The sequence below is a fragment of the Halictus rubicundus genome, chromosome 9, assembly GCF_050948215.1.
Source record: "Halictus rubicundus isolate RS-2024b chromosome 9, iyHalRubi1_principal, whole genome shotgun sequence".
Classification (NCBI taxonomy): domain Eukaryota; kingdom Metazoa; phylum Arthropoda; class Insecta; order Hymenoptera; family Halictidae; genus Halictus; species Halictus rubicundus.
Window position 1 is genome coordinate 9,269,011 of NC_135157.1, and position 15,016 is coordinate 9,284,026.

General features: G+C 39.3%; 2 protein-coding genes across 3 annotated transcripts; both read right to left on the reverse strand.

The window, feature by feature from the left end:
* Positions 1–7,028: 7,028 nt before the first annotated feature.
* On the reverse strand, positions 7,029–11,340 carry LOC143357221 (uncharacterized). 2 transcript variants are annotated; one of them, XM_076793542.1, is made up of 3 exons: positions 10,877–11,340; positions 8,452–8,519; positions 7,029–7,757 (listed from the first exon to the last, which is right to left on the reverse strand). In XM_076793542.1, exons 2-3 carry the CDS (start codon positions 8,479–8,481, stop codon positions 7,497–7,499), a joined length of 291 nt encoding a protein of 96 aa, XP_076649657.1. In that variant the 5' UTR covers positions 8,482–8,519; positions 10,877–11,340; the 3' UTR covers positions 7,029–7,496. The 2 variants fall into 2 exon arrangements, with proteins under 2 accessions (XP_076649657.1, XP_076649658.1); XM_076793543.1 differs by lacking the exon at positions 10,877–11,340 and adding an exon at positions 9,031–9,150.
* A 1,354-nt stretch (positions 11,341–12,694) lies between these two features.
* LOC143357215 (palmitoyltransferase ZDHHC3) lies at positions 12,695–14,872 on the reverse strand. The gene is made up of 7 exons (XM_076793535.1): positions 14,482–14,872; positions 14,164–14,347; positions 13,902–14,087; positions 13,606–13,742; positions 13,442–13,526; positions 13,164–13,376; positions 12,695–13,080 (listed from the first exon to the last, which is right to left on the reverse strand). Exons 2-7 carry the CDS (start codon positions 14,242–14,244, stop codon positions 12,919–12,921), a joined length of 864 nt encoding a protein of 287 aa, XP_076649650.1. The 5' UTR covers positions 14,245–14,347; positions 14,482–14,872; the 3' UTR covers positions 12,695–12,918.
* Positions 14,873–15,016: the final 144 nt, after the last annotated feature.

The following is a 15,016-nucleotide window of genomic DNA, read 5'->3' on the forward strand; positions in this document are numbered from 1 at the left end:
GACGTGTCTGTTAGTCCTTAAAGAATAAAATGACATACTGGAAGTTGTAGGGGTGGTGTTTCGAGGCTTGTGGTTGAAAAATTGACACGGACCCATTGTTTCTTATGTAGAAAGTCTGTTACTTTAATATTCATAGAAAAATAAGGCGCATAATCTTACAATAAAACGTACTGGATGAGATTGTATGGAATAAAGACGCGAATAGTCTATTTTAATGGAAGGGCGACGCTCGAGTGATTCGAACGCGTGGTCAGTATTGCTATCGCACGCGTCATCTTAATGTACATGTATAGTGGATGAGTGATTTCAATGCTTGGCAAAGTACGATCTCGTGGATCGCATTCTCTATTCGAAGCTTAAAGGGGAGAAACGTGGACGAAGCTCGTCGCGGCTACTTTCAGTCGCTCATTAAAGTAATTGCGTACTTTTATAATTATCGAACGGTGCGATCCCCTGATCAATTTCAGCTATGCAACGGCCATCACGCTTGTCTACGAAAGCATAAAATTATCATTCTTAATTACATCTTATTAAATTGTTACGGCGAAAGTGGGCGTTCATCTTTCGTTACGTCATTACGTAACCATCATCTGTTCGATGATCGTTCTACCGCTTCAATGATCCCAAAAATCGATAAAATGACACGATCTACATTCATTAATTTAGTTAAATCTTAATTATTTAAATCTTTCAAAAGAAGCTTATTAACACATTGACCACCAAATATGAACCATACAAAATCCTACAAAATGCAATTTAATTGAATAAATCCGGAAAACTGGAAAATTAATATTTGTTGCAGAATTTCTACAGCTCAATCTTTTTGCATCCTAAAATTAGTGTCATAATAAAAATGTCTATGCCTATTACAACTAATGATAGTGACACCCATATGTATCCAACATGGCGACCAACGTGTTGGTAAATTTTCGGAAGCTGAAATGCGAATTACATGAATAAAAATCGTCATTGATTTCGAATTTCCCGAACAGCCCTTGGAAAATATAAATTTGCGCAGACGTTGGATCAGTCTATAGCACGCAATTTCTCTCCTTTATCGTCGCTGCGATCAATTTCAACAACTGGCGAACGATCTACGGTCAGAAACCTAAACAGAGAATGTAAAACCGCTTTCCCAGGGCGTTTTTTAAAACCTACACGCAGCAAACCGTTGCGAGCGAACGTGCTGGAACCTCCACGTTTTATCTTCCATACATTTATCGACGCAGATCCACGGAATCATAACGTAGACTCTAAATCAAACCGCATCCCGCAACGCGAGGTAAACGGAACTATAAATCAAAGCCGGGTCGACTCCGCTCGCAATTAAGGCTCATACATTATTAACAAAGAAGAGAGCCGTGTCTTAATAAAGGAAATCTACAAACTGAACGGTTCCTTAATCTGGCAGCGATTGTTTCACCGATGATTCGACGATCCAGGGGATCCAGTCGTGATCTTCTCGACCCTCGAACCTTCTTTCTCATTTCTCTTCTCTTCCTTCTTCTCCGATCCTTTTTCCTTTGGAACCGTTTTGCTCGCTGTTATAGTCTTTGACCGATCATTTTCGAGCGCATCCGACCTCTTCGTGGAATCCAAGATGGCGTCGCTGTCGCTCCTCTCCCTAAAACTCGTCGGGTCGTTCTTAATCTCTGCAGACTGAGCATGACCCCGTTTATTCCTCGCGTTTCCATTTTTGAGCGACTCCCAGTAGGCAACGGACCTTGAAACCTGAGGGTGCAAGGGTCTGAACCCTTCTTCCTTGTTGGAGGGCTCCCCGGAAGTGTCCACGGTGCCGTCCAGGTTCAGATACCTCATCTTCTTGCTGAAGAACTGAATGCTATACCTCGGATTATTCTCCGCAGAGCTGGAATCATTGAATCTCATCTGATCCCAGATCGAAGGCTTCTGAGTGACGATCGGGTCCCATTTGACCCTCTGCTGGGAACTGGGTTCGTTCTCCAACTTCGGAGGATGTGAGTCCTGACTATTCTCATTCGATACCGTCTTCGTGTTATTCTCCCAAGGGAACTGGTAACTAGGCGCGATAGGGCCCCGGTAGCTATTAGCCTGATGAGTCTCCTGTTGCGGGGGACTCTCCCCTTTCTCAGCAGAACTCGGATGAGAGTTTGAATTAGGATGACCATTCTGCGGATACTGAACCCTCTTTCTATGCCGAACAACCCTCTGGATAGCCACTGGTTCTCCGTTCTTAAAGTTCACTTTGTAAGTCCTTGAAATGTGAGGCGTTTTAGCTTGGCTCGTTGCAACAGCTGCAGCGTGGACGGCTGCATTGGATTTGAAAACTTGTGACACTTCGTGGCTCGACAACAAGGTGTCTGGCAAGGTGTGACCAGGCTTGATCTGCTGGCCGTACGAATTTCGAAGAGTATCGGTTGATAGTGGCAGAGGTTCGTGGCTGATTATGGGAATGTCAGAGTGACTGTCGTGGCTGATTTCTGGGATCGGGGGATGATGGCTGCCCTCGTGACCAACTGCTATGACGGTCGAGTGTTTCAGCAGTTCTTCGGGGAGCAGGTTGCTTTTGTCGAAGGTCGTCTCGATCTCGTTGACCGGCATTGATGAAACGAAGCGGATCACCAGGTTGTCGGGCTGAACGGGCTCCAAAAGCCTGATGTAGACCTTCTCTCCGACCCCGGGCAAGTGGAAAGGGCCAACCAGAGGGCCAACCGATTTAGGGGGATTCACCAGACGGCGCAGGATGTTCAGCAACGTGTCGGCGAAGTTCTTGTTCTTTGTTACCCGGTAGACGGGCTCCAAGTGGACCGCACCTGCGTCGAAAGCTTCCGGAGGACCCTGCACGCTTTCCACCTGGTGATCTATGTGGTTCTCTCCGCTCGTTTCGTACGAGCGACCTACTCGAACCAGATTGCCGCCATTTTTCTGGAGCTGCCTTCGCCGCCGGCCGCCATTGAAACGGCCCTGGCGGACCCGGGACATTGAACGAATTGGACGAAGCTTTAACACTTTGCCGGATCCACTGCGGCCGCTGAAGTGGGTGTTAGGGTTGAAGGTCTCGGGTTGCAAGGTGGTGAACGTGATCTCGCTGACGTCCGTGACATTGTCTTTTCTTGGCTGCGACGGCTGGTACTTCTTTTGTAACCTCCTGGGGTGAGAGAAATTTGTTAGCGAAGAGACATTTAAGAGATTGCGGGTTTTAAAATACAATAATTTTGCGAATTTGAAGATACAAGAAAATGGGAATAATGAAGTTTTTCGCTTCTCTTTTAGTAAAAGAGAACTCCTTGTAATGGTTTGTGTAAAATAATTTATGGAGTTGGAAATTGGCATGATGATCTCTACGTGAAGATTTTTACATGAAGATACTGTTTACGATAAGAGTGAATAATGGAAAATTTAAGTCGTAAAAGTTTAATCTTGCTCTCTGTTGCGTTTCTTGGTTCTCTTCCGACCCCTTTACATTTTTATTACAGTCCTCATTTTGTTATGAATCATCTTATACTTCAGCAAAATGTAAGAAAGTTTGAGCTAACACACTTGTTCTCCTTTCTCTTAAATGTCGGTTCAAATGTTCACCTAAATCGCAAGGGACCATTTCCAACGGGATATTGTCAATGCATTATTTTCGACGTTTTAATATGATTAAAAATGGAAAACAATTTCTATTTAATTCCTACTCCGCACATTTGATGCGCAAAGTATTCCATTTCGCATTGAATCGCACAATCTAGTGATAATGAATGAATGAACGTGTTTACATTTAACAAATGAATGAAATGCAAAAGTGAAAGAGAGTATCCTTACCTTTTAATAAATGTACAGACTATGGCCTTCAGAGGGTAGAATATTTAAATGTATTGAATTATTGTATCAGCATTTATTTGTGTTTAATATTCAGCTTAAAATTCCTATATACTCAACACTAGAACTACAGACCACAAAAAGTGACTAATGTACTTTTGTAAATTTAGTGCCATCGAAATTATAATATAACATCCGAATAATTAAATTGATGTACTAGTTGCGCACAACAGCATCAGTAGAATCTCAATCCGTCATGTTGACAGGTCCCGTAATTCCAGCGTTAAACGATGCCACATCATAAACATTATCTGTACAATGTAACGCGTTGAAAAACGTACCTATCCGGCTGCACGGTTTCTGCACGATGAAATGCCGGAATTAATGCAACACAAACCTGTAATCACACGGATACGTGTATAAGAATCGCAAGTTTTCGTTTCTCAAGTTGATGGAATGAGCACGGCGATTATTAGTGCGTTTCGTTGATCTTTATTAAACCATGGAAAATAGAGTATTTCCGAAATAATATTTTACAAAGCCTCTTAATAATTTGTTCACCTCGCGTTCCTACTGTCTCGCGTGCATTTAATCACTGATATAATCAATATCATAAACTTTAACCATACTTTAATATCTTAACAGTTAAAACTTTCAGTTGATGAGCGAGACGATGCTAATCGAACTGCAATGCTGAAATATATCGCTCCTATAAAATCCCAAGAAATATTTCAAAAATTCTAAACAAGCAATAAATACCGCAAATATTCTGTAAGTTGAACAATAAAAATTCCTCCACTCTGTTTGCTTAAAAACAACCCTCGCAATCCACGATCGACGCAACAGTGGCCCTATACACGAGGGTGGAAGGCATTCAGAATCTCAAAAAATTCAATTTTTACGGAAAAGTCGTCATTTCTTCTCAGAAGGATTCTCAAAACTCGACATCTCTAACAAGAAGAAGTAACTTTTGGCAACGCTACTTCAGAAACATGTCTACATCATTGTCTTAGCACCAGAAGAACGCGAGGGCTCAAGAAATAAACTGTTCTCCTAATTTCTAACATGGGGGACCAACTTTTCCCCAAACTTCTAACGTGGGGGTTTAAAACAACTTGATCTCAAAATTTCTAACATGGTGCGGCGAACTGTTCTCCAAACTTCTAAGATGGGGGTTTAAAACGAACTGTTCTCCAAACTTGTAAAATGGGGTTTAAAACAAACTGTTCTCCAAACTTATAACATGGGGGTTCAAAACAAATTGATCTGCAAATTCCTAATATAGGGACCCAACTGTTCTCCAAACTTTTAATTCAAGGTGTGAAACAAACAGTTCTCCAAGACTCTAACGCGCTGGATCCAAAGCAAACAGTTCAATTGCAACGATCTATCCTATCGAGTCCTTGATTCAATTTCACGACCACGCGACAGACTGAACGAATTCAATGATTCCACAACGTGTTCACTACACATGCGAGAGCCTTGTCTGACGAAGCTCACCGTGACCACATGCGCGATCCTCATGATGCTGACCGCACTAGGTCCCACTAGATCACCACACTGATCCAACTATGGGGACCACCGTTCATCGACAACGTCTTTTAAAGCCTCCCCGACGCGACTGGTACCGAGCACTGTTAAACTGGCCCCGACGACATTGTTTCGCGTGTATACGTGCCTTGCCCCCGACGCCGTTAGTTTTCTCTAAGCGATTCAAAGACCCGTTCGATCTACCCGGGAGCCAGGTAATTGGTGCATCACACCGCGATTTCCTTTGAAATGATCACGCTCGCCGAAAGGGGGAACGACTGTTCCGCGAATTATCACAGAGCAAATCGTCAAACGGAACTCAAAACGAACTCGAACGATCCGAAACTCGGAAGCGTTTCAGCACGCATTTTGAGTGATCGAATCGGCATTGACGATCCTCTCGTCGACCTGGACGGTAGAATATAAATCCGCTGATCGATCACAGAATGGATCAGGACTCCGAAGGCCTGATAACGTGCGATCCCACGCGCAAGAAACGAGTCGTAGTTTAATTCTCGAATCGCGGAATTCTTTTCGTGGGCAAATCGCGATCGATGGATCGCAGCGCGGACCAAGGAACGAGTGACTGACAGCTATTGTGCTTTTCCATAATATATATATAGAGGCCCGCGCGCATCGTCGCGGTACCCTCATGAATATTTTCTGCCGGCCACTACCATCGTCCGTCGCCCCCAATGAAAGTGAATTTCCCTGGACTTTAATTGGCAGCGGACGGCGCGGGAAAATGGTATCTAGAAACGGTGAAGGCGGTACGCCGAACTTCCAAGTAGCGTGTGCGTACGCATCTCGCCAGACCTGTTTATAAATCAACTAATTGACGTGGATCGAAAGCTACTGGCGGACTCGTCCTGGCTTAAGAAAATCGCGGCGGCTGCCATAAGTGGCGCCGCGGGCAGTGCGGAGGGAAAAAACGTTCGGTTTAAAAACCGCTCATTAAAGATACATAAGGAATAGAATTCGCCTGACAACCGTCTGGCAAAATCCGTCGATCCTGGATAGGGGGTGGGTGAGGGGGGGAAAAAGGAGCATCCGCGACTGTGATTGGCGTCGGCGACATGTTCGCGGACCGTGATTAGCAATCGAGAATGAAGGAGGAAAGTGAAGCGAGTCGCCGGAGGCTCTCGTGATCTTTATCACTTTATCATACAGAAAATGTGATTTCTAGACAAGTTTTACTTTTATCCAGGAATATTCGATTCCAATAGAAACTTTGGTCACTTTCAATCGTAAATTACTGTTTAAGACTTGAGCTTGTCATAGTAACCGATGGCGGGATAAGGATTTTGCGAGACAGATAAATTGGTCTAGGATTTGGTAAAGCCGTGCAATACATACGTAAACGGTATATCGATTGAGGATCTAGTTAACGAAGTGTAAATGTTGGGGAGAAGGTGGCGATGTGTGGAAGAAGGTAAAAATATTCATAACGATGAACGACTCTGTTTCAATTTTGTTGATAAGATCCGCGGTTTAATGGCTGGTTCGTTGGTACTGGCTTTCGTTAATAGCATTTTTAAACGGTGGAACGAAAGAACCGACCGTGAAATTTTAGGATTCAGACAGACGGCACCTAACTGATGCATTATGCATCGGGAGCCGGCGGATAATCGCGTTGCTACACGAAATCGTCGTATTTTTTAGGTAGGGTAGTTTTTTGAACAGAAGTTGAAGTACACCGTTGTATTTCATTTTAAACAAATTCTGTTTGAATTTGTATGTCTCGTTGGACAAAGTATCTGTACAGAATCTTTGTGAGAAGAAATGTTACACTTAGACATTTTTTAAAAATATATTCTCATGGAACAGATATTTCAGTCTGTATAATAAAATTTCTATGAAAATCATTTTACAAAAAGGTTCCATTAGGGGAACGCGAATGAGCTTTGAACTATAGATTACCCTCTAACAGTGTCGACAATTTAATATCGTTGTGATACTATCGATTGAGGACTTTGTTAGTATTAAAGAGCAAAATATCTGTCCCTGTTACAGTAAAATTTGTATGTTTATATTTGACTTTCGAGTAAACTTTTCTGTAGCTATCCTCTACAGAACTTACAGTATAAAAATGATTTTTAAGAAAACGTTACATGGTCCATGTTTTAGATAGAATCTATTACAAAATTTCCACAATTAAATGCATCAAAATTTCGTCTTTGTTTTTAGGCGTAGTTGAAGCGGCGTTTCCCGTCGAAGCGAAAACCATAAGCTGCGCTGTTAGGTGCGTTGATTAACGCCGGGTTTCTGAACTGATGAAACGATCCGTGAAGATGCGCCGGCCTAACTGCGTTCTGCTCTTCCTCCTGCGACCCCTTTAGATAGAATGCCTCGAACTGACCTTCTGGTAGCAGGATGTCCTTCAAAGACTTGTCATTAGGGTCGTATGCTGACACATTCATCGTCAGAGCGATTATGACCAGACCCTGCAAGTATACAAAAGGATTCGTTAGCATAATGCAAGTTTTCCTTTTATTCGACTCTTTAGTGTTTCGTTCGACATCAGTTTATTCAATAATATGGACCACGTGGATCTTAATACTTTAATCATCGTAATCAGGATCATAATCCTATAAAAAATATATAAAATTCTCAGCTTAATTGTGTTTTTTTTTTAATTATTTAGAAGAAAATATTGCAGGAACATAGGTTATTTATTGCACAATTATTTCACATAAAGAAAGTGCGATAGTGTTTCCATTAAATTACAGACCGATTAATAGAAACAAACCTAATGACTATATTAGAGCAAACACAACTTGCTTAACCAACTTGTGAGATATGTATCTCCGCAAATGTGGAGTATCCAGTGGTTACTTGTTGAATCGAAATTTTATGTATTAGTGGCATAAACCAACTCGAACCGTTAAGATTTCAACCAGATAGTGTCTTCGGTATTACAAACGATTGTTAGCTTACATACGTACAGTGTTAGGTTCTCGCTAGCAAAAAATAATAAAGAGAATAAAACTAAAGTTATGGTACTCCTTTCATCTTTATGATCGTATAACTGAATGAAACTGAGTTCGAGTGCGCTCTGTTTTCCATATAATTTCACAATAGATAAATAAAGCTTGAAGTGCAGTAAAAAGTACACGATACTAATGAATTCTGACATACCATCAGTAAAGTGAGAGCGTGTGAAGTCATCTTTTGCTTGATCTCCGTAAAAATGACCCCTGGACTCGCTGAAACAATCAAAGGATTCGTATGTGCATAAAATAAACGATTTTTGATCAATAATTTCCAAGACAATTACATGTGTGTAGTAGTATTTAGGCTGCGGATTTGTATGCACTTATGACAAGTGCAAATATTTGAAATGCAAGAAATTTTTAGTGTAATCTAGTCTGCAATGAATTTTCTGATCAGTGAAAGAGATTTTTCTCGCTATTAAAAATTTATGAAATAAACTATAAAAATGGGAAATTGTGATATTTAGTAGTAGCAATATTTAATAGCAATAGTATTCAATATTAATCATTTTTAATAGTAGTAATATTTAATAGTAGTAATAATCAATAATTGATAAAAATTGTCAAAGTTAATTTCAAGAAATGAAAATATATGCTTTCTCTTAACAAATGTCCCTTAATTAAAATCGAGAATAATAAGATAGTATATCTGGGTTTGTATGAGGATTAAATGCATAAAGATTTTCATCGGAAGGGTGTAGCAAATAATTCGATTTTATAGTACCGTTCTTGCTGCCATAAAACGACCGGCAATTACGCGAATTCGCATCGAATTGGTCAATTTCACGAGGCTCGGCCGCGTATCTCGTGCTCAAACACCATATAATCCTCCTTTGAATCGCCACTTTATGCACACGCCTTATTAAACACGGCTAACACAACGAATCGGCCGGATAACGATACGTTCATGCTCGTTCGTTGGTGCGAGCCTCGTAACGGTTCGCCGGAATATGTAGCAGAAAAAGATCTTGAAAGATTTCTAATTGATACGTCAACAGTTCTCTAACACGCGTACAAATGACACCGCTTGCGGAACGCTCGGTTCGTGTGAACGTTTGCTAATCAATTTAATCGACGGCGAAAAAACGCAAAGCGCGGTTTCTCGTCTTTATGATCAGACGCACGCAACGGGTTCACGTATCAATATGTTAATGATCGCACGAGATTCGTTTGATTTTCCTTTTTTTGCGTGCAACCGCCGCATGACGGATTTCTTGCGGTTGTTGCAACTTGAACTTGGAATTCCCGCGATAGTCATTAGCGAATTATGCATCTTCCTGCGAAATAAAAATGTTCTGTATTCGTTGCAAGAAACAGCCATGAATAATACAATCGTGTTCTTGAAATCGTCTGATTTTTTTTAAACTTTTTTATTTCACTGTTTTGAGCAAAATAAACACTTTCTGTGATGGTTGCAAGAAACTAAAGATACTAATATATATTTCTGTCCTTCTTTAATAATTTTGAGTAGTTGAAACTGATGTGTTCAGACATTTTAATCTTTTCTGACTATTTCAAATTTCATCTACTTATTTTCGTAATAAATACGTAAATTTTAGTCATTAGACATTCGTGTCTAGTGTGAGTACAACAACGATTAGATTTTTCGAAATAATTAGCTACAAAAAGGAGGCTATATTTTTTTAATTGTAAGAAGATATCCATCGGATGTTCATGAAAATTCATATTTTCGTTTCAGATGCTTAGAAACTTGCAATCTCTTTGTGAAATGCACAAGTCGTGCTGATTAGAAAAAAAAAAATGAAAAATCTGTTGTAAACGTTGATTTCAAGTTCTTTAATGTTCAATGTTTTAATGATTTTCAATGTCTTTAATTTCAAGTTTCTTACATGTGCCTAATTTTGTGATTTTTATATTTTACTGAACGCTTGCGCTCGATCATTCAGACGGTCTGACATAGGACCGGCCAATTCTACTTTCGCTTTTCGCCGGTGGGTTAGTGGACTCTTTATGCAGTTATGACACGTTCAAATTTCGAAAAGACAAGCTTACATGCATATTAACGCTTCGACAACAGAGCGACCTTAAAAATTCTGCAATATCGAAGCAACTTATTTCATGAAATAAAAATTGGAAAATTAACATGTACGTACTCTTGCACTTTGCAAATCCCGACCAAGTTCCGTACACTGAGCATACTAGCCCAAAAATTCATTTCTAAGTCTGGACAACTGCAGTCTATGGGTTGGCAAAAATCAATAACGTTTCTATTTTATTGTTACTAGAATAAATGTTTTACTCAATGAATATAACTTGCATATAACCAATCAACAAGCATATAAAAATGCATATAACTTAATAAAAGTGTAATGGAAATTTGTACAAAGTTTCAAATTAGTTAGTTACACCTCTCCATTGAAAAAACGACAATGTAAAATATCGATTTCACCGGGAAAAGGATTTCCCCCCTTAAGGTCCCGCGATCCACGGAAGAGTGGCACGATAGATCTGATTGAAAAAGGGCCTGGTCCAGTTGGTTTAGGACTCGATCGAGTCTTTTTAGGCTGCTTGGTCGAAAAATTGAACGAGCGTTCATGGTTGAAACTTACCGAACAGCCGTGGCAAAAGTGAAAGCCGCTCCTCGAGCGTTCGTACACAACAGCACGCCGCCCGAGAACGTTTCCTCTATCTGGGCACGTATAACGACCTTGCCACTGTAAGCGCCCCCACGTCGAAGACCAAGATCAGAGCAAAGCTGAGCAGAACAGAGCCGAGCAGAGCTGAGCAGAGCAGAGCTGTGCAGAGCTGAAACGGAAGCCGATGAAAGTGGAAAACCAGCGACCTCGGGTTTCGCCGACAGCGCTGCTCGGTTTTTATGTTTTCGCGAACTTAAATGCTCGTGGCACGCAAGCGATTACCGTTAGAAATCGTTTAATAAGAAACTACACGACGCTTGACAACTTCTTCGACGCTCCAGCCGGGAGAAAAACGCGCCCACGTTGCTGCGATCCAACGATGATTAGTTTGACCGCTGGACATGCTGAAAATTCCCACAAAAACAGAGTTATTTAGTAAACGAGTAACTCTGCAGAGGTGGAATTTATCATACTGATTAGAGTCTTCTAGATCCCACAAATCTTAATAAAATTCGATTTAGTCCCCCAAGATGACAAGAAACAACAAGAAAAAATGTAGAGAATAGTTTTTTTTTGTAAGTAGCTTCATTTAAAAATAAATTGGTGGTTGAATTTACCTATTGCACCCCTTTACCTGCTTACAATAAAGAAAAACATTAAATAATGAACACACAAATGTATAATTTTTTCGAGTATAGGAAAAGCTATAAAAAATTACTGTTTTCAATTTTATCACCAATTTAGGTACAACAGAAAAATCTTTCCGGAAATCAAACTAATTGTAAAACAGTAATGAGTAGAGTTTAGAAATTTCAGCCCCTAAAAAAATAAATACGAATCATCTACTCAGAGAACTCAATATAAGCCACAAGAATGACATTGAAATTAGATGTTAACGTCTCTGACAGCAGGATTAAATAATATTCTTTTAAGCATTTCTTTTTCTCATTTAAAATTTTTTTCAATTTACATGTTTTCCAAAAATATGTTCATATAATTGCACTACCCTTAGAGGGTCTTCCATAAAAATTTCATTAAAAAATTCATGTCGACACTGTTAAACAAAAAAAAAAATAGACATTTTTACATACAAAATTGTTATACTTCAAGAGAATTATTTATTTTTTGAACTTGGATAAAAATTCTTGTTCAATTCTATTTTCAGAAGTTGGCACTATGCACTTTCAAATGTTAATCACAATTTTGCTCACTACTCGGAGTATTGTTACTCGAACCACAAAATAAAAGATACTGTCGGTAAATATAAGAAACTGTACAACAATTTATTTATACAAAAAATCAGGTATCCTCATATAAATACAAAATCGAAGAATAAGGAAATGGAATTAAATTATGATATGCTTGCTCGAAAAATGAGACGTCTTACAATAAACCTGTAGCAGCCCGTAAAAATCACTGGATTGTTGACATTATTGTCTAGTCGAAATTTCGTATCCTGATATTTGATAAAATAATTACAGTCGATCCCGAAATACAACGTTACCCATCAGTCTACAATAAATAATCTAGATCGATTGACCGAAAATGCAATGCTCTAGGTATCACAATGTGCACTGTACATATTATCTAGAGAGTGCGAAACCTCGATTCCAAAAATTAATGTCATGTTTCGTGTATTCCTTGGTACATATACATATTCGTATGCTAACGCTTGATAAACGACGCCGATTATGAACGTTACGTTCCACGTATCACGGGTAAAACATTTAAAAAGTTTTTTTAGTCATGTCACTAGTACGATACGACGATACCAATATCTAAATACAAGAAAGCTTTATATTGTCATAATTAAAATATATATATTTATATTAAACGCTGCGCGCATTTTTAAGTACATTTCGAATATGGTCGCAATTAATTGAAATCTTTAGATAGTGGTATAAAATTACAAATATTCTATTCACTTGTACATGACTCCATGATACGTCATATGTATATAGTTTATATTTACATATATTAAATATCCCTGGGACGCGGCCATGTATCCTAATATATTACACCGAATATAAATAAAAATCTAGCTTTGTTTTGCACTTTGGAGGCGAGGTAAACGGTGAGAACCATGCAATTGAAAATCTTCCGAACACGGCTTGAATGGATTTCCATTTACTGTTGCGAACCCATCTAGCCTCTTCTTTCTTGAGTTGTTCAATACCCTATAACAAACATGTGTGACTCAGTACGGTGCTTAAAGTCCGAATTAATTTTATTTGCCGACATACATAGTGAATTTACATACAGTTTCGTCATTCCAAATAGCTTGCAACTGTGTTCCCAGCATGACAGCAGTGAAAATGGCAAAGAGAAGTGCCTCGAAAGCCAAGAAGAGCAACAGCACTACCGTCGCAGGTGGACTGAACGTAGAACATTCCTTCCACTCTTGTCTGACACACGTTGTGAATTGTTGTATACATAAAAATAAAGATTGCAACGACATTCCAGCTATATAGAACTGAAATGCATTTGGTAAAAATTAATTTATGCTTCATTTGTTTCTGAACACACAAAGACACTTACTGTAAATAGTACAAAATACTTTTGATTATTTTCCCCCACACAATTGTTTACCCATGGACAATGGTGGTCCATTTTCCTAATACATCTGCAAAAGAGGTATAAAAGAATTAATTATCACTTGGATTTTATAATTTGTATTAACTCAATATGTATTGAACGTTTACCTTTGGCAAACAGAACAGTGATGTGCTCTATCTGGCTTAATAGAACAGCACTTTGGACACTTAAAAATGACTTGTCCGTCCCTGAATCCCATTTGTTCTATCATCTCTTTCGTAGCATTGCCTTTTGGTACAGCACCCTGTGCATAAACATATTTGTTAATATTTTCAGTTACTGTGTTGCAAATTATTATGAACAATGTGATGGAAAAGTTGCTCGGTAATACTGAATATGTGGGAGAACATTAATAAGTTTTTTTATTGTATTATGCAAGGTTTTACCATTTTTGTTTACTTACTGGATCCGTGAACATTGTCCTCAAGTGAGAGGCAAAGGCCAAGAAAGTTAATGACTGAAATATGGCCGTGTTTAGACCAGAGTATAAAGTATTTATTGTGGGAATAAGGATTACTGCCATCACAACAAATTCCGCATAAATGATTAACAACCATGTTAAGACTGCACATATAATTCCACATATGTCCTACAAACAACAAACATATCACACATAGGCTGGTAAAAATACAGGAGAAAGAAAAATTAGATCTGTATATACGTACTTTAATACACCATAATCTTCCACCATAACATTTATTATGAACATCTCTTTCTCTTTGAAAGGTGATATAATCGTAATCCATGATTTAGGATTACCAATAATATCCTTAAACATTAATTATACGAAAACACAAACAACGCCGATTAATATAATCATAGTTTATTAATGTAATCATAGTTCATTGCCTGAAACGAGTGATAAGATACAGATGAATCATAAAGTGTGACACCTTGCATCGAAAATGACAGAAATTGACGACAGGAGAGACGACAGTCTCCGAGAGCAAAGCTTAATTATAACCTCGCAACGAGCTACTTACACTACGTCGTTTAGGCTCGCGATAACTGAACAACACATATTGCTATCCATTCAAATTTTCTTTATTGTATCGTCTCCAATAATACGTATAACATATACAATGAATATCGAGTAACAGAATTGATTTTTCTGTTGTCACCTCTCGCGTAATTGGCCTGGCCAGGTCCATCCATTAATAAACAATCGCGCCGCTTTTACGGGGGGCTACTGTGAAATATCCGATGGACGTTCTCTTATAACGGTCCAAGTATATCGCAAAAGCAAACGGACCACAAAACGGAACTTGAACTCGTTATCACGTGTAGATTACGATAGTTCGGTCTTTAAACGTCACCGACGATAGCCATTGAACGGTATTACGAACACACTTGGCATTCGAACGGGACAGATGTTTTCAATGAAGAAGCATCAGCGCGTTGCGTGCACAAACTTCATTAGATCCGAAACTCCAGCGCTTCTTCGAGAACCAGTTTCCAGCGCGCATGCGCTTGCAAGTGTACGTCATGAACATAGTCCTAGAACCGCACGTTTAGAAT